This window comes from Natrix helvetica, assembly GCF_964273705.1.
Source record: "Natrix helvetica genome assembly, chromosome: 5".
NCBI lineage: Eukaryota > Metazoa > Chordata > Lepidosauria > Squamata > Natricidae > Natrix > Natrix helvetica.
In genome coordinates, this window is record NC_138551.1 from 134086787 (window position 1) to 134112281 (window position 25495).

The window sequence follows — 25495 nt, forward strand, 5'->3', positions numbered from 1 at the left end:
CTCTGTCCCTGTTATTATGAATCACATGGGGATTATTTCCCTCCAGAGAATTTCCCAACAACCTTTGAGTCCAAGAACTGGTTGAATTCTCCAGGGATCCCTCCTGAGAGGGAGAATTATGATAAAAGTTTCAGCTCTGCTCTTTGGCTGAATCCTCCAGGGGAGACTTTGGGCAGAGAAATAGGGAGTTTTGGGACAGGCAGGGTCTGTGCTCTTGAATGTCCGTCTCTCTCCTTTCCAGATGAAGCTGAGTGTTTCTCTGTGTTTCAATCAGGAAAGACACTGGATCATATTCTATCTTGTGAGAGTCCTTTGAATTCTTCTAATTCTTCTTGAGAAACAGGAAGAAGATTGATTGATTCGCCCCATGAATGATGGACCTCCTGCTTCTGCTTCTGATGCTGCTGGTGTCCCATCCAGTCTCTGGGAAGCTGAGAATGAAATGCCCGCAGAGTTTGGAGCACCAGGATGGAAAACAACCACAGAGTTTTTACAGTCCAGGAGACCATCTCATTGGTTCAGTCCTCACTGGAAATGAAATATTGCATACAAACTTGCTTTTCAACGTGGCTCCTTCTCTTCAGTTTGTTTTCCATGATCTGTAAGTCATTCAGGGTGATGAAGTTGCACTCCCTCCATTCTAACACTCTCCTTCTTTTCTGTTTTTATTTTTCATTTATTCCTATATTGGAGATTATGTCTAATTTCCTGAATGATTTTGATTTCCATGGCTTCTCTCTTTTGTTTGATTTTGTGAAAGAAACTCAAATCGAAAAATAGGCCTGAAAAAAAGCTGAAAGTGCTGCAGATTATTTTCCTCTCTCAGTTCAATCCCTAATTTATCACTTGAATAATGAATTTTATTTAAAGTAGTGGTGGAACCAGTTGTAGTTGATGTACCTCAGCCCATTTCCATATTTGTATAACTGATCATTGCTTTTGGATCAAGGTTGCCTTAAGGCTCAGTAGGTTTTTGGAAGCTTTTTTTTAATGTATTTGTTGCTGCCCATTATAATAACATTTTGTTTTTACAATAGGGATGTTTATGGTTTTACAGATGCCCTAATATTCATTTTCGCCATTCAGATGGTCAACAAGAATTCCCAGCTCCTGCACAATCTCACACTTGGCTACAACGTCCATGACAACTATTTGAGCACTTTCCGCACTTCAGATGCCTTGCTGGACATTCTCTCCACTGGAGAAGCCAATGTCCCCAACTACGGCTGTGGAAGGAAGGACAACCTTCTGGTTCTTCTTGATGTAGCTACCAGGGAGATCTCCATCCAGATGTCAACATTAGGAGGCACCTACAAAGTCCCACAGGTTTGTGTGTGTTTTTCTCTCTCTGGTAAAGTGAGGGGTGGGTGGTGGTGGGTGAGCAATAGATGCAATCATGTCTTCTCCATGGAATTCAAGAGCTACTTTTCTACATATTAGCAAAAATGACAATATTTTACCCCATTACGTTCATGTTGAGATTAATCACAAAAGGCCTGAAATGCAAGCAATACATTCCCTGGAGAAGACATTCTACCAACTATTTAACTGATCAAAAAATATCCCTGGTTGTTGGGGCCTCTATTGCCATCTTCATTTCCACATATAAATAATATCTACTCAGATTGATAGAAATAGTAACATTTTATCTATTTAAAAAGTGGAATAAAAAGGACTCTACCAATTATAGGCCAAATAGACTAGCAGATATTGTGGCTGAAATGTATACCTGGATCCTCTTAGTTAAACTTGAGAAAAAGGCATTCCTTGCAGAAGAAACAGAAGGTTTTAGGTAGTGAATAGCTATATAGATTTTATAATAAATATTGCATGTCAATAATCTAATATTGGTAACAAATTTGTCTTGAAATATCTAATCTATATCAGCGAAGTAAAACACGGTTTTGCTGGCTTTCTAGATGTTAGTGCATTTGTCATAATTAACAGAGAAATATTATATCGGAAATTGATTGCCCTCAAAATGAAGCTCCATCTGTTAGTCCTGATCCAGGCTCTTTCTCCAGGTCCTTGTTTGAGAGGGAGGTTGGGGCTCAATGGAGCAATGAGAAGAAGGATTGATACTTACCAAGGAGGAAGGGAAGGATGCATATTTGAACCCTTGTTATTCTCTCTTCATATTGACAATTAATTCAACGAATGAAGGATCCAAAAACACATCATAAATAAATGTTATTTCTTTCTTTGACAAAAATTAATAAATTAGTGGACCAGTGAAATGCAGTGCACATAGTTTCCAGTACTTGGACTTTAGAAAGGCTTTGACAAAGTAAACCACCATCTACTTCTTGGTAAGCTAAAAATATGTGGGATAGACAGCATCACCCCCTGATGGATTCAGCCTGTGGTCCTCAGTGGAACTACATCTACATGAGGGAAACAAGCAGTGGGAGACCCCAAGGTTCCATTTTAGGCCCAGTACTCTTCAACATCTTCATCAATGGTTTGGATGAGGGATAGATGGGGAACTCATCAAATTTACAGATGACACTAAACTGACCGGAATAGCCAACAGCCCAGAAGATAGGCTCAAGATCCAGATGGATCTAGATAGACTTGAACCCTGGACCTATCTAACAAAAGGAAATTCAGTATAGAGAAAAGTAAAGTAATACAATAGCTGGAAGTTGGAAGGGACCTTGGAGGTCTTCTAGTCCAACCCCCTGCCTAGGCAGGAAACCCTATACCATTTCAGACAAATGGCTATCCAACATCTTCTTAAAGATTTCCACAACTTCTGGAGGCAAGCTGTTCCACTGATTAATTGTTCTAACTGTCAGGAAATTTTCCTCAGTTCTAAATTGCTTCTTTCCTTGATTAGTTTCCACCCATTGCTTCTTGTTCTACCCTCAGGTGCCTTGGAAAATAGTTTGACTCCCTCTTCTTTGTGGCAACCCCTGAGTCTTACACTGAGGCTAGAAAAACCAAATGTACAGGTACAGATTAGGTGAAACCTGGCTCAATAGCAGGAACTGTGAGAGGGATCTTGGAATCTTAGTGGACAATCTCTCAAATGTGAGCCAACAATGTGTGGCAGCAGCCAAAAAAATCCACTGCAATCCTAGGCTGCATCAACAGAAGGATAGAATCAAAATCACGTGAAGTATTGGTACCACTTTATAATGCCTTGATAAAACCACCCTTGGAATAGGGCATTGATGGCGAAGCCTTGTGGCACCAAGTGTTTGTTTGTTTGTTTGTTTGTTTGTTTGGATTTATATGCCGCCCTTCTCCAAAAGGACTCAGGGCGGCGTACAACATTAAAAAACACACATCCCAAAAGTTTTAAAAAAATTAAATCCATATCCAAAAAACAAACCGAATTTAAAAGACAATACATTTAAAATAAGTTAAAATTAACACGCCAGGCTGGCTTGCTGGAAAAGCCAATTTTTTAGGGCGTGTCGGAAGGACCGGACTTCAGGGATTATGCGAAGTTCTGGGGGCAGCTCATTCCAGAGGGAAGGCGCTCCCACAGAGAAGGCTCTCCCCCTGGGGGTCACCAGCCGACACTGTCTGGCCGACGGCACCCTGAAGAGGCCAACTCTGTGGGATCGTACTGGATAGTGGGAGGCTACTGGTGGCAGTAGGTGGTCTCGCAAGTACCCTGGGCCTAAGCCATGGAGCGCTTTAAAGGTCATAATTAATATCTTGAATCGCACCCGGAAAACAACCGGCAACCAGTGCAGGCCACCTAAAAAGGGTGTAACATGGGAGCACCTAGGTACCCCCATGACAACCCGCGCGGCTGCATTCTGGACCAGCTGAAGTCTCCGGGTGCTCTTCAAGGGCAGCCCCATGTAGAGAGCATTGCAATAGTCCAGGTGAGAAAGGACGAGGGCATGAGTGACTGTGCACAGAGCATCCCGATCCAGGAAGGGGCGCAACTGACGTACCAGGCGAACCTGGTAAAAGCCCCCCCTGCTCACGGCCATCAGGTGTTCTTCTAAACTAAACCGCATATCCAGGAGGACTCCCAGATTGCGAGCCTTCTCTGAGGGAGCTAAAATTTCTCCCCCTATCACCAAAGATGGAACAAGATGCACAAATCGGGATGACGGAAACCACAGCCACTCAGTCTTGGAGGGATTGAGCTTGAGCCTGTTCCTCCCCATCCAGATCCGCACAGCCTCCAGGCATCAGGACATCACGTCGAGGGCATCATTTGGGTGGTTTGGGGTAGAGATGAAAAGTTGGGTATCATCAGCATATTGATGTTACCGTATCCCAAAACCACGGATGATCACGCCCAGCGATTTCATGTATATATTGAACAGGAGGGGTGAGAGAACCGACCCCTGGGGCACCTCAAAAGTGACGCGCCTGGGGGTCGATCTCTGCCCTCCAATCAACACAAACTGCGACCGATCCAACAGGTAGGAGGAGAACCACCATAAAACGGTGCCCCCCACTCCCAACCACTGTTCCCTCTAAGCTGCGCGCCTGTGCGCCCGCGCATATAACAAGAAAGCACCATGCAGAAGTTTCAAACTGCGTGCAGTGTTTTTTAATGTCTTAAAACATTACTGAAAATATCCCCCCTCCCCTCTCTCTGCACCGAACTCTCTCCTTCATCTGGTGATTGGTCAAATCAAGGAAGACTCTACCCGGAGACCGATGACGTTGCAGAATGGAGAATTCTCATTGGTCCTCTGGGGCTTCATTGGTTCCTGGGAAAACGCGATTTGCTGGTTGTAGCCTGTGTTTCCCTGCACATCCGGGGCTTCTCAGGCATTGCATCTGAAGCCCCGTTCTGGGCTAGGCAGCCGTTCTGAGATCCCTTCGCTTTGCAGAGAGAGGGAAGCAGCGGGGAACTGGACTGCCTGAGCCAAAGGGGTCCACAGGATCTTGAGACTTGGTTTTTGAGCAGAGACCATTCCACTCTTTCCTTTTCCCTTTCTGTCCTTCTTCTATCCTCCTTTGCTTTTCCTTTTCCTTTCCTTTATCTTCTCCTTTCCTTCCTCTTTTGCTTTCCTTTCTCCTTTCCTTTCCTTTTTCCTTTCTTTCTTTTCCATTTCCCTTCCTTTCTCCATACCCAAGTATTATGTATGTTCACTTTCTTGAGTTACCTATGAAGTAATAAAGGTGGGATAAAAATCTAATAAATAAACTCAAGTCCCATACCTTTCATCCTGTGATTTCTACTTCTCATGAATATGGGGCAAACGTTTGAGGATGGATTGGTGCAGAGGCCAAATAAATGGTATCTTGTTTTTGATAATTACAAATTGACAGCTCTCTTTAATGATGGAAGCAGAATCCTCATCTCTTTGGATTTTTTTTTCAGAGCCTTTTGATGTTGCTAGTCTAAGTCAGCTAATGTTAGGGCTTTCTGCTAGCTTTTTTTTTAATGCAGGATAATTGAGGAAGTGCTAATGAATCAGTACTGAGTGACTTGCACAGCAGATTGCTGCCAAAAAACCAGAACTTTTTTCTGTTTTTTTATAATGTCATGTTTTTCCTGTAGTTTTTGGAAGTGAACTAATCGGGTTAGTCTGCTCACTACATAGTGATTTTTCTTTCTTCTGATTTCCTGAAGTAAAGCTCAAGAACACGTCTTCATATTGCTCAGATAAGACACTCACTTCTGAAAGCCGTTCTGCAATCTATCACCCTGCTTGATTCTTTTTGTTTCTTAAAGATAAATACAACTAGACAGAGATGCTACTGTTGGTGTTAATTTCACTATGTAATTAGCTAATTCACTAATTTCACTTTTTCCTTTCCTTTCTTTTTTCCTTTCCTTTCTCTTTTCCTTTCCTTTCTTCTTTCCAATTTCCTTTCCTTTTTCTTTTCCTTCTTTTCCATTTCCTTTCCTTTTTCCTTTCTTCTCTTTTCCTTTCTTTTTCTTCTTTCCCAATTCCTTTCCTTTCCCTCTCCCTCCCTTCCCTTCCCTCTGTTAGGGTGTAACCAACAAGTTGGGTAGACAATATATTGCACAAGGCATGTTATGTATCTTTAAGAGAGGAGATCTGCTAATTAGTAGATTACAGCATATAAATTGCAGCTGATGTTCTCTCTCTCTCTCTCTCTTGCTTGATGTATGATAACTGCTGTCTAACTGTTACTACTGTTGCTACTACTTACTGTGTGTAAGTTATTGGACTGTTTTTCTCTGTGTATGACTTTTTGGCTGTGTTTATGCATTTTGCTATATTCTTCAGAAAGTAAAGTTTATTTTTGTTACTTTACTATCCATTATTCAGTGTGGTTGCTTTATATATCGCACGCTGCGTATACTTTACAGGGTTGCTCTGTTATAACCTCGACCTGGGGTTCATTGCTAGTGCTTAATCGCACTAGTACCACTAACATTGGTTATGGGCCCAGACACCCTGCCTTAATCATAATTTTTTTTTATTTTTATGCACCACTTTTTGGATAGTTTATTTTTGTGAATATGGCACATGAACAGTCTGCTGCACTCTCCATGATTACCCGGTTTGATGGAACCAACTATGTTTCCTGGTCCTTGAAGTGTTCCCTACTTCTGCGTAGAGAAGGACTGTGGTCTGTGGTTCAGAACCCACCGGATGTTACAGGTTGGGATCCTGCTGATGATGAGGATGCGAAGAAGATTGCGCAGTTTAACAGGGACAATGAGAGAGCTCTCTGCATTATTGGACTAACACTGAATGACCAGCAACTGGTCCATATTCGTGGCGAAGAGTCTGCTGCTAGGTGTTGGAACACATTGCGGAGAATTTATGTTCGGGACAGTGTGGGTGCTCATATTCATCTCACACGGAAACTGTTTAGAGCCTGTTTGCAAAAAGGTGGTGATATGTTGTCTCATTTAGACTTCATGAAGAAAACTTTGCAGGATTTGCAAGAAAAAGAGTTAATTTTTTCTGAGCTTCAACAGGTGTATATTATTCTATCATCGCTTGATGAAAGCTACGACTCTTTTGTTTCCTCATTGGAAGTTCTTTCACGTGATGAACTGACATTATCTGAGGTTACCGGGAGATTGCTTGAAGAGTCCAGACGAAGAGAGGATAGAGTTCAGTTCAGAGACAATCAATCACAAGAAGAAACACAGTTTTCAACTGTAAATTTTGTTAAGAAATGTTATTCTTGTGGTGGTAAGGGGCATATTGCTAAGAACTGTAAAAATAGCAAGAAAAGGAGTGTTGCTAATAGTAAAAGAAAAAGCAACAATGTTACTGTAACTGTTGCTAAGGTTGATAAGGCTGTAAACCATAGTTTCTGGGTGGTTGACAGTGGCGCATCCCATTCTATAACTAAGGTTAAAGAAAGGTTTGTTACTATGAAGGCTAGCAAACAGCATATTTCCTTAGCAAATGGTTGGAAAATCAAGGCTTCAGCTGAAGGTACAGCTTATTGTCCATGTATTAATGAAAAATTGGAAATGTTATATGTACCTAAAATGAAATTTAACCTATTATCTGTAAAAGACCTTGTGAAATGTGGGTTTACAGTAACATTTAAGAATGATAGATGCATTATTGAAAAAGAAGGTAATAGTGTTATTGCCAATTTGGAGAATAATTTATTTATTCTACATGAGAACTCTTTAAATATTGTGAGTTCTGAACCTGATTATAAGAATAAAAAGCCCCATGATAACTGTATACATCTACTTCATAGACGTTTAGACCATGTAAATTTTAAAATGGTACGTCAAACTGTTATTCTATCTAATGGAATCAATTTGAAACCTTGTTCAAAATATCTTAACTGTAATGCCTGTAACCAGGTTAAAAGTAAGGTTACTCCTGCAAACCGGTTTCAAGGATTTAAGACATCTAAACCACTGGATGTAGTGTTTGCAGACCTAATTGGCCCTAAGAAACCTAGCTTAGGAGGTGCCTGCTATATACTCAGCATTATGGACCATTATTCTAGGTATGGTTTCTGTTATGTAATGAAATCAAAGGCAGAAACTTTCCAACATTTTACTAAATGGTTAAAGTTTGTTGAACGTAAGATGGATAAAAAAGTACTTTGCCTAGTCACTGATAATTGGTCTGAATTCACTAATCATAGGTTTACATCAATGTTGGAGAATGCTGGTATAGAACATAGGCGTTCTGCCCCCTACAGGCCAGAACATAATTCATTTATTGAAAGACGTGGTCAATCATTGCAGGCAATGACCAGAACTATGCTAGTTGATTCTGGTTTGTCAGAAAAGCTTTGGGGTGAGGCTATAATGTGTGCAAACCATATTCTGAACATAGTAGTTAACTCAACTACTGGTAAGATTCCTTATACTCTTTGGCATGGTAGGAAGCCTGATTTGAGTTATTTACACACATTTGGTGTCCCTGCTTGGGTGCATATTCCCTCACAGACTAGACGGAAGGATCAAAGCAGAGCTAGGAAGATGGTTTTTGTTGGGTACAATTCCAATCATAGATCGTTTAGGTTCTGGGAACCTGGAACTCGGAGAATTATGCACAGTGCTAGTGCTAAATTTTCAGAACATGTTGGTTGGGAGAAGCTAGAACAAGAGTTTCACAAGGTTTGTGATGATATAGATATTGATCGTTTGGTTAATCACGATACACCAAATGAGCAGTTAGAGAATCAGGATGGTCCATCTATTACTCTGAAAGGGGAGGAAGATGTAGATGTAGAATCTACTCGTGAGGTGGAACAGGATGATCCTGCAAGTCCTGTATTGCCTAGGAGGTCTACTAGGGACAGGCATCCACCCGACAGATACCAAGCCAGTGTAGTATTGCAAGTTAGCATAGAACCTTCTAGTTTTGCAGAGTTAAGGCTGTATCCTGAAAAGGAAAAGAAATTGTGGAAGACAGCTATGGAGAAGGAGTTGAAATCCTTACAGGAATTGAAAGTTTATGAAGAAGCTAAGCTCCCTTCAGGGGAGAGTGCAATTGGCTGTAGATGGGTGTTTAAAATTAAAAATGATGCTGCTGGCAATGCTATTTATAAGGCTCGTTTAGTTGCTCAAGGGTTTTCCCAAACTGAGAGGGATTACGATGAGGTTTTTGCTCCGAGCTTGAAAGCCTCTACGTTGAGGGCATCATTGGTGTGGGCTGCTAAGTATCAGTGTAATGTTACCCATATTGATGTTGAAACAGCGTATCTGCATGCTCCATTGCAGCATACCATTTATATGAAGATGCCACCAGGTGTGGATTCTAATGGCCAGACTGGTTGTTGGAGACTTAAAAAAAGCCTTTATGGTTTAAAACAGTCCGGTTTTGAGTGGAACAGATGCATAGTAAATGAATTAAAAGCTATGGGATTTATTCCAGGTTTGGCTGATCCTTGTTTGTTTAGACGGGTGAAAAATGGTTTGATCTCGTTGTTGCTTTTGTTCACGGATGATATAGCTATTATTACTAGGTCTGAACAGGAAGCTATTGACATTGTTTCACAATTAGAGAGTAAATTTAAAATCCGGAATTTGGGTGAAATTAAGCATTATCTGGGCTTAGACGTGGTTAGAACCAGTAAAGGTTTTAAGCTGTCACAGGCTGGTAAAATTAATCATTTGCTTAAGAAATATAGCATGGAGCTATGTAAGACTGCAAAGACACCAATGGCATTGGAGTTTAAACCTGAGGTAACTGAGGGTACTGGTTTTGATAAAGGAATCTATCAATCTTTGATAGGTAGCCTAATGTACCTAAGTAATTGGTCTAGACCAGATATATCATTTAGTGTGAACCAACTGGCTAGATTCAATGATAGTCCTTCAGAGAGGCATTGGCAAGCAGCAAAGCGTGTGCTGCGTTATTTGAAGAAAACTATCCACTATGCATTGTATTTAGAACCGAATAGGGATTTAGTTTTGACTGTTTATGCTGATGCGAATTTTGCAGCTGCTATAGATAATAGGAAGTCAACTTCCGGCATAGCCTTTATGCTAGGTGGTGTACTGATTGGATGGAGGTCGATACGACAGAAACACATAAGCTTATCCACAATGGAAGCTGAGTTTTCATGTTTGTCGTTGACATGTACTGAGCTGATATATTATAAGCAGTTGCTTATAGATATGGGATTAAGTATCAATGAACCTTTTACTGTTTATGAAGATAATCAGGCAGCAATAAAAATGGCGACTAGTTTAGCTATTAAGACGAGATCGAAGTATACTGATTTGAGGTATCTTAATGTTCGACAAAGCATTAAGGATGGCCTGATAAAGTTGGAATATTGTTCAACTGAAGACAATTTAGCAGACAACTTCACTAAGGCACAAAGTTCAGTGAAACATACCTCATCATGTAAAGGTTATCATCTTACATTGTGAGTGGATATATTGATCTACCCAAAGGGGAGAATGTTAGGGTGTAACCAACAAGTTGGGTAGACAATATATTGCACAAGGCATGTTATGTATCTTTAAGAGAGGAGATCTGCTAATTAGTAGATTACAGCATATAAATTGCAGCTGATGTTCTCTCTCTCTCTCTCTCTTGCTTGATGTATGATAACTGCTGTCTAACTGTTACTACTGTTGCTACTACTTACTGTTCAAGGCGGTGGGAAAGAACCCCTCTCTCAATGAAGCATTGGTAATCGCCTGGAGCCAGCCTCGTGTCACCTCCCGGGAATCCAAAACTAACCAAGAGGGACACGGGTCCAGCACACAAGTGGCCGCACTGAGTCTCCCCATAATCCTGTTCATGCCTTCGGGGGTCACAGGGTCAAACCCATCCCAGATTGTCTCCTCAAGATTCATCCCCGTCGGCTCGCCCGAATCTACCCAGTCAGAGTCCAAGCCTGTCCGGATCTCAGCGATTTTATCCTGCAGATACTGAACAAATTCTTCAGCCCTACCCTGCAAGGGGTCTTCATCAGTTCCTTGGTTAAGTAAGGAGCGGGTCACCCTAAACAGGGTGGCTGGGCGATTATCTGTGGACGCAAAACAGACAAAACTTCAATTAAAGACCAATCTTGGATTCTACTACTGACAAATTGTATGAGGAACTGAGGTCTCCCTGTTTCTTGTACAACTGGAGAAGCTAAAAAGATTCCTCCACAAAGAATCTGTGCCTTAGAAGCATTAAAATATGCAGCAATCCTCAAAAAATATAGTAGGCCCTTTATTGGAATAGAATACTTCAGTTGGCATTTGCACATGTTAATCTAATTGCAATAAATTGTAGTGGTGAGATACAGTAATAAGATTTACATTGTTTATAGTTTTTAACTTTATTTATTATTTTCCACTTTTATAATACAATCTTGCTAATATTCTGTCTTTAATATTTTAAACAATGTCTAATTAACAACTTATTCTAATGCCTTCATGAGAACAAGATTGGATTTATTAAAATATAATAGTTTGGACTTGATTTGACCCCAAATATAACACAGCATTCTTCATTGTGCAAGGTTTTGGAATAAAGCTCATAATCTGATAAGTCCAATGAAACTCTGAAGATGAAGCTATGGATTATCAAATTTTATTTCTGCAGAAAGCAAAAGACTGGATGACCTTTTTGTCTCCCACCTTAACAGAGTAGGCAGAGAGAGAAAAACAGGCATGTGCCAAAAACTTTTCCAAACATCTTATAGCTTGCACAGAACGTCATTGCTATAGAAACATAATTTGAAATCATGCAAATTTCATTGTTTTTGTCAGCGCTCTGAAAACCATAGACTGTAGAAGGGAAAAGAAATCCATTTTTTGGAGTATAACTCATAGCTTTGTTAGGGAATGCTGAACACACATTTTAAGGTACAAGCAAGGCTACTTGGCAGATTCCACATTTTACTTTTCACAAGAGGTTACTTTGCAAAGCTAAGCTTGGCAATTCGCCTAGAAGTTTTATCTATGTAGTTGGCACGTTAGATTACAATGGAGCTTCTCTCAACAGCAATTTAACAAAAGCTGAATTAAGTTACACTCTGTGTATGCTCTAATGCAGTGATGGCAAACCTTTTAGAGACCGAATGCCCAAACCGCAACGCATGGCCAGCTCCCACTGCTACTGTGCTCACTCTCCTTGGTTGCCGTGGTGTGTGCAGGAGGTCAAAGTATGTGGGTCAGAGTGAGGCCCACTACCTCTCCTTACGAGACATAGCTTTGTAACAAAGCATCCTCAATGATAGGATGGGAGACCAGCAGGAGGATGGGACAAGGAGATGGTAAAAGGCAACAGGGCTGTTGGTGATTGTGCTAAGGCAGGATTTATCTCACACCCTTACCCTCTCTCATTATAATCTCCTTCCTTCCTTTCTTTTTCCTTCCTTCTTCATTCTTTCTTCCACTCTTTCCTTCTTTTTGCTTCCTTGCTCTCTTCTCCTCTTTCCGTCTTTTTCATTGTCTTTCCTGTTTCTTCTTGGATGCTCCAATGCAAAAGGGGAAGCATTCATTGCCTTGTGATCAAATGCCACTTTTGCTAGTAGTTTGTGGCCACTGAAAAGACTGAGAACAAACCAGGCTCAGTTTATTCCATGCTTGCATTTCATGGGGACAGACTACAGGACAGCAAAACTGTCAAAATGATGGCTCTGGTAGTTGACCAGAGCTCCTCTGTTTTTTATGTGCAACAGCTTTAGCATTTAAGAACAGAGCTAAGTTAGTTGCTTTGCTATTCATACATAATGATCCTTGAAAGTTCTCTTCTGTAGGGACCCTGCCATGGTCTAATTCAGACTGGAAATGTAGCAAAGGAAATTATTTCCCTAATTGCTTTGTCCTTTTTTCCCCACTGGAGACAGCTGTTTGCAACCCACAAGAAGGGGATACTTTCCTAAGAGCTCAGAATTCAAGGATACTAATGTGCCCATGACCACCACCAATGGATTCGTAACTGGCTGACCAACCGCACTCAACGTGTAGTCCTCAATGGAACTGCATCTACATGGAGGGAGGTATGCAGTGGAGTACCCCAAGGCTCTGTTTTGGGCCCAGTACTCTTCAACATCTTCATCAATGATTTGGATGAGGGAATAAATGGGGAACTCATCAAATTTGCAGATGACACCAAGCTGGCAGGAATAGCCAACACTCCAGAAGATGGGCTAAAGATACAGTAGGATCTTGACAAACTTGAACATTGGGCACTATCTAATAAAATGAAATTCAATGGTGAAAAGTGTAAGGTTCTAGATTTAGGCAACAAAAATGAAATGCACAGGTACAGTATAGATGGTACCTTGCTCAACAGTAGTAACTGTGAAAGGGATCTTGGAGTCCCAGTGGACAACCATTTAAATATGAGCCAGCAGTGTGCAGCAGCTGCCAAAAAAGACAACACAGTTCTAGGCTGCATCAACAGAGGGATAGAATCAAGATCACGTGAAGTGTTAATACCACTTTATAATGCCTTGGTAAGGCCACACTTGGAATACTGCATTCAGTTTTGGTCGCCACGATGTAAAAAAGATGTGGAGACTCTAGAAAGAGTGCAGAGAAGAGCAACAAAGATGATTAGGGGACTGGAGACTAAAACATATGAAGAACGGTTGCAGGAACTGGGCATGTCTAGTTTAATAGAAAGAAGGACTAGGGGAGACATGATAGCAGTGTTCTAATATCTCAGGGGTTGCCACAAAGAAGAGGGAGTCGAACTATTTTCCAAGGCACCTGAGGGTAGAACAAGAAGCAATGGGTGGAAACTAATCAAGGAGAGAAGCAACTTAGAACTGAGGAGAAACTTCCTGACAGTTAGAACAATTAATCAGCGGAACAGCTTGCCTCCAGAAGTTGTGAATGCCCCAACACTGGAAGTCTTTAAGAAGATGTTGGGTAGCCATTTGTCTGAAACAGTATAGGGTTTCCTGCCTGGGCAGGGGGTTGGAGTAGAAGACCTCCAAGGTCCCTTCCAACTCTGCTATTGTATTGTATCTCCGGATGGGGAAGGCCATGGTGGTCCTAGTGATAGAAGAGACCCTCAAGGCCTCCCCAACTCACTAAGATACCTCCTGCTTCTCCCTCCCTTCCTGCAAGAAGGACTCACTTACTTTCCAAACCTCTGTCTCCTCTCTTGTTTCTTGGCTTCTTCGCCTTTGAAGAAGGGAGAGGAGAGTTGGCTGGGAAATGCTTTTTGTGCCGAGAATGGACGCTCCTGGGTGCTATAATATTGTGCAGATTCAGGCACCCATCTTCTTTTGCAGAGTCAGGGACCCAGAAACTTTCATTCTCGGATTGGGTGGGGAAAGTGGTTACCTGCAGGTCTCCTGCTCCTCCCCTCCCCCCAACTACTTTCCACAGCGACTTAATGAGGCTTCTTTGTCTCAAGGAGCAGCAAATGGGGCCAGACAGAGACAGGCAATCCAAGTGTGTTTGGCAGAGAAAGCATACTTCAGCCAAGGCACCCAAACTGCTGCCAATGGTGTGGGCGACAGCTGAGCATGCAAATGGGGCCAGACAGAGACAGGGAGGGTAAGAGAGTAATCTGTGTTTGCGCGTGTGTGTGTTTGTGTGTGTGTGTTTGTGTGTGTGTGTCAGAGAAAGCATGCTTCAGCCATGGCACCCAAACTGGTGTGGCCGACACCTGAGCAGGGAGGCAGGGTGTTTGTGTACTTTCATCCCCATTCAAGCAGGGCCTCTTATTTCCTCCCCAGCACAGTTGGGGCATGAAGGCTGCTGCCACCTAAGCACCATGATTGCCCCCTCCCCAGCCAGCCAGCCAGCCCCACCTGACCTGCTCCCTGCTGGCTCCTGCAAAGCCTCGCCATTCTCCTCCTCCTTCTCTTCTTCTTCTTCGTGTCCTCGTCCTCCTCCGCCCAAATGGCAGTGGGCTCCACAGGACAGGTTTTTATTTCTGCCCTGGGGCAGAAAACTCTGGTGGGCTGGAAGTGAGTGTGAATGGCCTGGCTCTCCAGTGCTTCCTGGGTCAGTTGGAGGCTTCCTTCAGCCTTCAAAGAGTTGCAGGGCTTGTTTGGGGTTTTTTGCTTCCAGGTTGGTGCAGGAGGCTTTCCAGGGCCAAAATGGGGGGGGGGGAACCCTGTGCTTTCTGCACCCCATTTTGGCCCTGGAAAGCCTCCTGCACCAACCTGGAAGCAAAAAATAAAAAATAAAACCCCTGCAACTGTTTGAAGGCTGAAGGAAGCCTCCAACTGAGCCAGGAAACACTGGGGGCGGGGGAGGTCATCCACACTCACTTCCAGCCAGCCGGAGTTTCCTCAGCAATGTGAGTGCCTTCCCTACATACTCATATGTCTCCCCCCCCCCCCTTGGCCCTCCACAAAGGCCCGAAAACGAGCTGGCAGGCAGGGAGAGGACGCTCTTCATGCCACAGGTTCCCCATCACGGCTCTAATCCTTTCAATTCCTTTTCCAGATCAATTATTTAACAGCTTCAGAGGCTCTGAGTGATAAAAGCAAATTCCCCTTTTTCCACCACATGTTCCCCAAAGAAGGAATCCAGTACCCAGCAATTGTCCAGCTGCTCCTCCACTTCAGATGGACCCTGATTGGCCTCTTTGCTTCAGACACAGAAAAGGGAGAGAATTTCATGAGGATTTTTACTCCTGTGCTTGTCAGGAATGGATTTTGTGTGGTTATATCACAACTGTTCTCAAAGACTGGATATACTTCATACCTCAGGAATTCCCTCTCTAAGTGGAGACAAGTCAACGTATTTGTTCACTTCATGGAATTTGAAACCTTTTGGGACAGAATTCTTCCTTTCCATTTAACACTAATGCGTCTGCCAGGACCCATTGAGGGGAAAGTCTGGATCCTCACAAATTTTGCAGAGTACAAAATAAACAAGCGCAGACTTCTCAAATACATCCATAGTATTTGGAACTTTGGTTATCTGTTCAAAGAAAGGCCAAAAGATTCTGCCTTTAAACCCTTTTTCTTTGTGGAAGTAAAGTTTCAAGATCATTATTTTCATTGTTCTCTTTCAAAGAATGTCTTTTCTATCAAAGGCCGCAGAAGATGCACCCAGAAAGCCCCACTGGAGACTCAGGGGAAATGGGACAGATTAAGGGCCCAAAGTGACTACCACCATTACAGTCTCATAAAGACTCTGGCCAAGGCCATGAATGATGCATATTCCTCCAGATCGAGGAGGGGAAGGAAGGAGGGAGAAAAGATCTTGGGGTCTCCAAGGCTGCAGCCATGGCAGGTATGGGGGTCCCGATATGGATCCATTAATCTTAGATCCTTTGGAGGAGGAATCCAGAGGAGAAGGAGGGGAACCATCTCAACAGATCTGACCAATTTAATTACTCAGGGAATTAATGGTTCCAAAGAGTAGATACCATGGCATTTTAATATTTAGCACTGCTAATTGGAAAATGCTGTTTTCTTTTTAAAATAAAACCCCGTATTTGTGGCTTTGTGATTAGCCTGGTGGAATTCCACCTTTCTTCCGTCCCCATTGCAGGTGGGTCTGTGTGCAGCTGGACAGGCAGCTAAGCCCCCCTATTCTCCTCCAATGAAAGGGAGCCTGGCGTGGATCTGGATGCTTCATTAGGAGAAGAGGACAGGTGAAACTGAGGAGATGCAAAGAGTGGAAACCAAATAGAAAGATGAGATAGGCAGCATTAACTAACAGACAGCAAAGAAGCAGCTGGAACCTTTCCAGCGATGCTCCGTGTGAGGGACGGAGGCGTTTCCAGATGACCAGGGGTCTCGGTCACAACAGCTGCTTCCGTCTTCTCCAAAGACTGACAGAAAATAGAGTCTGGCTTCAGACCTTATAGTGAGGTTTATCTGTCCCCGGCCACTAGGTGGGGCTAGAGCAACAACAGCACAACAGTTACCGTATTTTTCAGAATATAAGACGCACCTTTTCCCCTCAAAAAAGAGGCTGAAAATCTGGGTGAGTCTTATACATCTAATACAACATTTTTCCCTCCCGAAGCCCCGCCCCCTTTGCCAAAATGGCCGTGCATACCCTTATGGAGGCTTTCAGAGAGCTCCTGGGGGCTGGGCAGGGTAGTAATCAGCAAAAAATGGACCATTTTGCCCCCCCCCCAAACCCCCAGCAGCACTCTATAAGCCTCCATAAGGCTACGCATGCAATTTTTTGACAAAAAACGGGCTTGTTTTTTCGAAAAACGGGCCATTTTTTGCTCATTTTTGCCCCCCCTCTCTGCAAGCCCCCCCCCAAGTCTATTCATGACTTTTTTAAAAAAGGGGGTGCGTTTTTACAAAAATGGGCTGTTTTGGGGAGGTTTGGAGAGTGTATAAACTTTTTTTCCCCTCTTGGAAAGCTCTTTAACTGGTTGATGAGAATTACATTGATCAAGTGCTTTGCCAGCAGAAACAAAGTCTTAGGTGCTGCAGATTATCAGCGATTTCCTTCTCCAGCACATCGATAAATACACCTGGAAACATCTACCTATCTACCTACTCTCTCTCTCTCCCTACCTACCTAATGTATTTCTCTATCTGTATATCTCTCTCCATTTCTCTCTCTCTTTATCCCATTATCTACCTCCCTACCTCCCTCCCTACCTACTGTATTTCTTCCTCTTTCTCTCCCTCTACCTACCTACCTACTTTTTTAAAAAAATTGCCTCTTCAAAACCTTGGTGCATCTTATACTCCGGTGCATCTTATACTCCGAAAAATACGGTACATGTTGTGGCATGACAACCTTTATAAATTTGGAGGAGACCCTGAGACCATCTAGCCCAACCCCCTCCTCTCTGCAGGAATCCCAGTTCAAGCTTCTCTGACTGATGGCTACTCAGTCTTTGCTCTCAGACGATCCATGAAGAGACTGAACTTCTCTGCTTTACTGGCTCAGCTCTAAAACAGCTCATCCTTTTATCATATATTTTTTTCTCTCATTCAGTTACAATCTCCTCTCTTGTAACTGAGTTCACTTTTTCCATGTCTGACACTCTGGAATAAGAGTGAGCGGATCTTACACACGTGTGTAGCAGGAGTCAGTTATTGGAAGAGGGTTGTATCCAGTGGTGGGATTCAAATCTTTTTACTACTGGTTCTGTGGGCATGGCTTGGTCTTGTGACTGGGTGGGTGTGGCTTGGTGGTCATATGATTGGGTGGGTATAGCCAACTTGACATCACTCATGTCAAGGGGTACCTTGCCTGGCCTCTCCTTGCAAAACTGCAAAACTTCTAAACTGTACACATTCAAACTCACTTACTGCGTTTAGAAAAAACACCCCCAGAGCCCACTTTCTGGCACACATTTAAATATCACTTCTGCACATTAGAACATTACACAGGCCTTCAGATGTTCTTCCCTAGCCTGCACATGACTGTTAGAGCCAGGAGATGTCATGGATTGAGTAGAATGTGGCAAACTCACTTAACAACGCTCTTGCTTAACAACCAAAATGTTGGGCTGAATTGTCATAAGTCAAGGACTGTCTCTGCCTTCCTCTGCATGGCAGCTTTGTCCTAGTAAACTCCTTCCCTTTTCTGGCAATTTTCCTCTCTGTTAGAGGCACCAAAATAATCCAGAGGATATCACGTCTCCTGCTGGAGCAGGGTTTGGACTAAATGGCTTCCAAGGTCCCTTCTGACCCTACTAGAGCAGGGGTTGGACTAGAAAATGACCTCCAAGATCCCTTCCAGCCCTTTCAAACATTGTTGTGCAGTTTGAAAGAGTCTTCTGAAGCCATGGTTTGTGTCCTTCCTTCCTTTCATTTTCTCTCTTTCCCTCCCTCCATGTATCTATTGACCCATCCATCCAACTATATCTCATTCACTTCCTCCTCCCTCCCTCTCTCTTTCTTTCCCTTCCTTCCATAACTCCCTCTTTCTTTCTCTCTCTCCTTTCCTTTCTTTTCCTTTCCTTTCTTCTTCCTTTTCTTTTGTCTCTCTCTTTCTCTCTCTTTCTACCCCTTCCTTTCCTCCTTCCAAAGCTAGGAGATCCACCTGAAACAAAAATTCCTTTGGATGAAACCGTCCATTTTACACACACACACACACACACACACACACACACGTACACACCCTTCCAACCAGCTCTGCGCCTCGCCTCATTGTTTGATTTTAGTGGTGGGCTGGTGGCCGAAGTCCTTTCCAAGCGCCCGGCAGCATCGCTCGCATCCCAGGAAAGCCCGGCTGATTAACTTACTGGGACGCGCTTTGATCAGTGTCTCTTCTGTGCAGGCAAGCTTCTCTCTCTGGAGCAGGCAGAGAAGGGGGACTTGCAGGGATAAGATTGTGAGTTTGTGTGTGTGTGTGTGTGTGTGTGTGTGTGTGTGTGTGAGAGAGAGAGAGAGAGAGAGAGAGAGAGAGAGAGAGAGAGTGTAAAAGCGAGAGAGGGGGGGAAGATAAAAGAAAAAGAGAGTGAGAGTGAGGAATCAGAACCTTTTCAACCTTGTGGGCCGCCTGGGAGGAGGTGGAAACAGGGCGAGGGCCTCTCCCCGTTTCCTCTGCATCTTCCTCCCTCTTCCCCAAGTTTTTCTTTCCTCCCATCCATTCTCTCCCCCTCTCCTGAGAGCAAGGCGGCGCTGCTTTGCCTGGGAGTTTTCTGGGCTCTGGAAGGGGCAGCAGGGGGGGGGTCCCCAGAACTTCTTTGGGAGAAGCGTCATTCTGAACTCCGCGTTGGGGGGGCGTGTGCGTGGGGTGTCCACTGAGGGGCTTTTAGGTGGAGGTGCCTCTGGCCAGGGGGGAAATTGGAGTGGCTCGGGTGAGCCAGGAGGGACGATTGAAATCTGTTGACTGAGCTGGTCAATCCCCCCCTCCCCCTGTTTGGACCTGGCCGAACCGTCCTCCCTCCCTCCGGTCACTGTGGAGCTGCTGCAGCCTCTTCCACAACACACTGCCCAGTTATGGGCCCAGCTTGTTCTTCCCTGCAGTATTCGGGTGGGGGGGTTTCCCTCTGTTTGGGTGTAGAATTTGGCTGCAGAAACGCAAAGGGGTGGGCAGCCTTGGAGGGCCTGTTCACCCTTCCCCTTTTCCTCTCAGCCCTGCAAAACCAGAAATCTCCCCCCCTCCAAGCAGCAACTGAGACTGTGCAGGGGGGGGGCAGGAGAAGAAGATCTGACAGATCCCAATTCTGCATCAAGATGTGTTTCTGCAATGGGGAGGGGGAGGGGGAGGGGGTAGCCTCAGCTTCCAAAGGCCTTTTAGCCATAATTGCCATCAGAGCAGATGTTGGGGAGGGGGTCAAGGAGGAAAGGGGTCCCCTGACTCTCCCTCAGACCCCAAGGAAGGAAGGAAGGAAGGAAGGAAGGAAGGAAGGAAGGAAGGAAGGAAGGAAGGAAGGAAGGAAGGAAGGAAGGGGAAGGGAAGGGAAGGGAAGGGAAGGGAAAGGAAATGGGAAAGAAGGAAAGGATGAAAAACAGAGGGAATGGGAAGGGAAGGAAAAAGGAAAAGAGAAAGGAAAGGAAAGAGGGAAAAGTTGAATAATGGCCGCTGCTGGAGTGCTCGGGAGCAGCCTGAGATGGGCATTCAGGAGCAGGCCAAGACGAGCAGAAGGCCACGGCAAAGACAGGCAAACAGGCTGGGCTGCATGGGCACGTGGTTGAGGCAAGGGAGCCAAAGAGCAGCTGCAGCTATGACTCTAAGGCACCAGCCAAGGCCTTCGAGGCAAGTAGTGGTGGGGCAGGGCATGGCCAGGCAGAATTTTTATTACCAGTTCACACAAACTGTGCCAGACCGGCTGAATCCCACCACTGGCTATATCTTCCCTTCTCCAGCGGAGAGATTGTTTCAATTGGAAAGGGGGCTCCAAGACTCCTCTTGATCTTCAGCTCTTCTCCTTGTTGTCTTTCCTCAAGGCTAAGAACAGCTCCTTTGATCTCTTCCTTGGCTTCATTGTCCTTCCCTGAAGTTCACGTAGATTTTGTACAAATTCTCCTCCAAGCTTGTTGTCTGCAAGGGGACCTGGTCCTTGAGTTGGGGTCTCCCCAAACTAGAACGTTCACTTCCTGAGATTCTTATGGCTGCATTTGCCTTCTTTCCATGAACATCTCCCAGCTGACTCAGATTCTGTCTCCAGTTAACTACGATTTTGAGATCATTTTCACAAACATACATATACAATTTGGTATCCCTCATCTTTCTTCTAGTCCATCATTCATCTTCTTATATGAGACTCTATTGTTAGTCAAGTCCTAGTAGCTAAAAATCAGATATTTTTCTACTGTGTGCTAATCATAAATATTGTTTCGGGAAACTTGATATTCCTTTATAAAATTTTATTTTATTCCAAAAGGTGAAATGCAAGTTTTGGAAAACTTTTTAAATGAAGTTTCAAATAAGGCTCCTAGGTTGAAAGACTTTATATTCTTTAAATCACATCAAATCCGTTACTTTAAGATAGTATTAATGACCATATTAATGACAATATAGAAAAATTGATGACCAATGGCAAATTGTTATCCATCACATTCAGGTTTTATGGAAATATTAAAAAGGGTTAAACATTATTTGAGTTTCATTTTGAAGACAGTTTTTATCCACTTTCATACCACCCCTCAGGCTTCCAATCACATCACAAAAATTGTTTGTGAGTCCTTTACTGAAATCCAGTTCTATCCCCAGAGTTCCCATAATCTATGTAGGAAGTGTGATGATATGTGAGAATGACTTTTGGGATGAGGGGAAGGGAGGCTGCCTAGGGAAAGATCAGAGAAGAGGGGAGAATCCTGCAGCTGCATAATGGGAGAGAAAGAAACTCAGAAAGGATCCTCACCAACTTTTCAAGCTGAGAAAAGTGTTGGTGGGAGATTTGTTCTTTCAAATTGTCAAAATTTTGTTAATGTCGCATCACAATTAATTAGAATTAGTACATCTGGAGATGTTTTCCATCAGGATGACCAGGGTGAAGATTAGCCTGACAGCTTTCTTCTTGATCAACCCATGCTTTCTGGGAATCTACCTGTTGTTTTCAAAAGGTTTATGGATCATCTTTTTTTCTATGTTCATTTTATTTGTCATCTGCTCTAGAATGTTCCCTATAATTGACCAACTGTGTCAATTATATTTTCTCTATATTTTGTCAGTATGTGATTGACATTTTTTTCTCAAACTTTTTCAAACTAATTAAGATAATGGCAGTATTTGTTTCCTATTTAACCATATTTGGAGATAAGACAATTGTAGAAGAAAGATTAAATGTGGGATAAGAAACAAAGTTTTCTGTTTTTCAAATTCCTGGATTTTCCTAATCTAGTTTCATCCGTTTCTGAAGAAGAATGAATTTTGGAATATTTCTCACTTTAAACTGTACTTGGACCAAAATGGAGAGAAAACAGCAGATCTTTATATTGTTGGCTTCTTGGTTCTCCCCAAGGAGGATCCCAGGAGACAGATTTTGGCGTATTTTATAAGACAGAGACTTTCTATCAGACAAGATGCTCTCTCACGGCTAAAGTTGCTCAATAAGGTGGGAGAAATATTGGTGTCCTTTCTCTGTTTCCCAAAGCCTGAGGTCCCACTTCAAGTGGGCAAAGCCTATAGTCTCCAGGGTGGTTGGCCTCCCATGCCAGTTGGTGACATCTAATGGAAGTTCTTCAACAGACAGGACCTAAGTGGAGGGGCTTTGCCATGTTTTATGGAAATCTTTCAAGATCTTACTGGTCAGAAGTTTCTTTTTTCATCATATTAATTTCATAATAAAAATCTAATGGAATAAATGTTTCCTAAATCTTTTACAATAAATTTTATTCTCAGTTTTAATATGAATATATCATCATATGTACATCATTTTTCAATTCCATCCCTCCTGACTTTACTAGACTTTATTAGTAGAAAAGTACTTTATTGTAATGTTAAATGCCAAAAGCAAAAGGGAGGAACTAAATGAAGAATCTGCCAGTAGTTAGTTATACCTCCTGCATCTTCTTAGAAGAAGTCAAATATTTCATATTTACTTACATGAAGACCAGAGGCTATTTGGCTAAAGTCAGTGTCTATCTCTATTTTCATAAATGTTGACTACTAACACATTTTCTTTGGCGTTCCTTGTTTTTCTGCTCAGTCCCTGCTTCAGTCCAACTGTGCAAAAAATTGTCATCCTGGATTTGTCAAGAGGGCTCGAGAAGGAGAGCCAGTTTGCTGCTATAACTGCGTTCCTTGTCCGGAGGGGACCTTCTCCACTCAGGAAGGTGGGTCAGAACATTTTCATGAAAGTGCAAATTAAAGGACAGATTGAAGCTCACCTGGATTTTTTTTATTATTTTTAACCTGCACAATTTCTTATCTAAAAGGAAGTAAATCAAAAAGTCTTTGAAGGAGGGGCTCGGAGGAGATGGGAGGAGGGGGTGTCAGACTGAGCAAGCTTTACTAACAACAGAGGAAACATCTCCCCTGCTGATGGATTCAGAGTCCAGACATCACAGGGTTCATTCCAAGTTCTCTGTCTGCCTCTTACAGAGTTTATTCTTTTTATACAGTTTTCACAAGCAAAGCAAAGAGCATATAGCCTCAGCATCTTATTGGTGCATTCTCCTTGTCAATCTCTAAGAACATCCCAGCCCGGATAGAGTCTTACATATCTAGATGATGTCTGGCACTGCTAATTAGGTGAGCTCATAGGAATCTGAGGTAACCAGCTACTGATATCATGGCAGTGTGCTGCGCATGTCTGTACGTAACCTTTCCTCCATTCCTACACCCTGCTTTTTAGTCTGGATACGTGCTGCTAAGTTCACCTTTCTAGGAAGATCTGAATTCTTTGAAACTTGATGAATTGTTTTAGGTCCACCTTCTGAAAGACCTTGCAATTCAATGTATATTGGATTCTCCCCTTGAGGATCACTGAGAAGGTGTCACTGGTCCATAATGTGGTGCTGTGGATAGTTATGGGGGGAACTCATTACACAATGAGAGTAGAGCTGGAAAGGACCTTGGAGGTCTTCTAGTGCTACCCCCTGCTCAAGCAGGAGACCTGACACCATTTCAGACAAGTGACTGTCCAGTCTCTTCTTAAAAACATCCAATGTTGAAGCACCCACAACTTCTGGAGGCCAGCTGTTCCACTGGTTAATTGTTCTCACTGTTAGGAAATTTCTCCTGAATTCCATATAGCTTCCAGATGTTAAAAGATACTGTAGGTATCCTCTAAGTCCAGTATATTAATTGCCATGTGGCAGGACTCTAAATATTTGTATGAAAAGATTATATGATTCATTATTAATCTGTAATAATGTAGCTTCCTATGAATTACATTACACATTACACCAGAAATAATTCACACCCTAGGACAGTGATGGCGAACCTTTTTTTAACGGCATGCCAGAATTGCACGCATGTGCGCTATTGCATGGACCCGCGTGCCCACTCAATTTCCCACCCCTGCGCATCTGCAGGTGACCCCCTTGCATGCGCATGCAACCACTCCCCAGGTTCTGGAGGCATCCACAGCTTCTGGAGGCCAGCTGTTCCACTGGTTATTTGTTCTCACTGTTAGGAAATTTCTCCTGAATTCCAGCTTACTTCCAGATGTTACAAGATACTGTAGATTTCCTCTGAGTCCAGTATATTAACTGCCATGTGGCAGGACACAACATGTTTGGCTAAAAAGATTATATGATTCATTATTAACCTCTAATAATGTAGCTTCCTATGAGTTACTTTACACGTTACACCAGAAATAATTAACACCCTACGACTTTCCTCAACTTCTTATACCTAGCTACTTTTTAAAAAGATTACATCCTTCTTATGCTAGTTTTAACAAAAAATAAAGGGACAGAATTTTAAAGAAAATTAATTTTTGGTTTCTCAGATGCAGAAAAATGCACCAATTGTCCAGATGATAAATATCCAAATGAGGACAGAGTCCAATGTATCCCCAAAGTTGTAACCTTCCTGTCTTATGAAGAACATCCGGGCATCATCCTGGTCTCTTTTGCCCTACTCTTGTTCCTAAGTACAGGACTTGTTTTAATCATCTTCACTAAATACCGAGAAACTCCCATTGTCAAAGCCAACAACCGGGATCTCTCCTACATCCTCCTGGTCTCCCTCCTGCTTTGCTTCTTGTCTCCTTCTCTCTTCATTGGTCAACCAAGGAAAACCACCTGCCTTCTCCGACAAACGGTTTTCAGCATCATCTTCTCAGTTGCCGTTTCTTCTCTCTTGGCCAAAACCATCACGGTGGTGCTGGCTTTCCTGGCCACAAAACCAGGAAACCGGGTGAAGAGATGGTTGGGGAAGAGCTTGGCCAACTCCATCATCCTTTCTTCTTCTGCTCTCCAAATAATCATCTGCTCCATCTGGCTGGGAGTTTCTCCCCCCTTTCCTGACTCTGACCTCCACTCCCAGCCTGGAGAGATCATCCTGCAATGCAACGAAGGGGCTGTTGTCATGTTCTACGTCACCCTCAGCTACATGGGCTTCCTGGCTGCCATCTGCTTCACGGTGGCTTTCCTGGCCAGGAATCTGCCTGGGGCCTTCAACGAAGCCAAGCTGATCACCTTCAGCATGCTGGTCTTCTGCAGCGTCTGGGTGACTTTTGTGCCCACCTACCTGAGCACCAAAGGGAAATACATGGTGGCTGTTCAGGTCTTCTCCATCCTGGCCTCCAGTGCTGGTCTGCTGGGCTGCATCTTCATCCCCAAGTGCTACATTATCCTTCTGAGGCCAGACCTGAACACAAAGGAGCATCTCACAGCCAGAACAAATGTGTAA

The 25495-nt window shown here is 43.3% G+C and overlaps 1 protein-coding gene across 1 annotated transcript; it reads left to right on the plus strand.

Annotated features, from left to right (window-relative positions):
• Positions 1-374: 374 nt before the first annotated feature.
• Positions 375-25495, plus strand: LOC309392604 (vomeronasal type-2 receptor 26-like; the record flags this gene model as incomplete). The annotated part of the gene is made up of 6 exons (XM_081954031.1): positions 375-601; positions 1038-1326; positions 15257-16051; positions 22035-22247; positions 22842-22968; positions 24591-25495. 6 exons carry the CDS (start codon positions 375-377, stop codon positions 25493-25495), a joined length of 2556 nt encoding a protein of 851 aa, XP_081810157.1.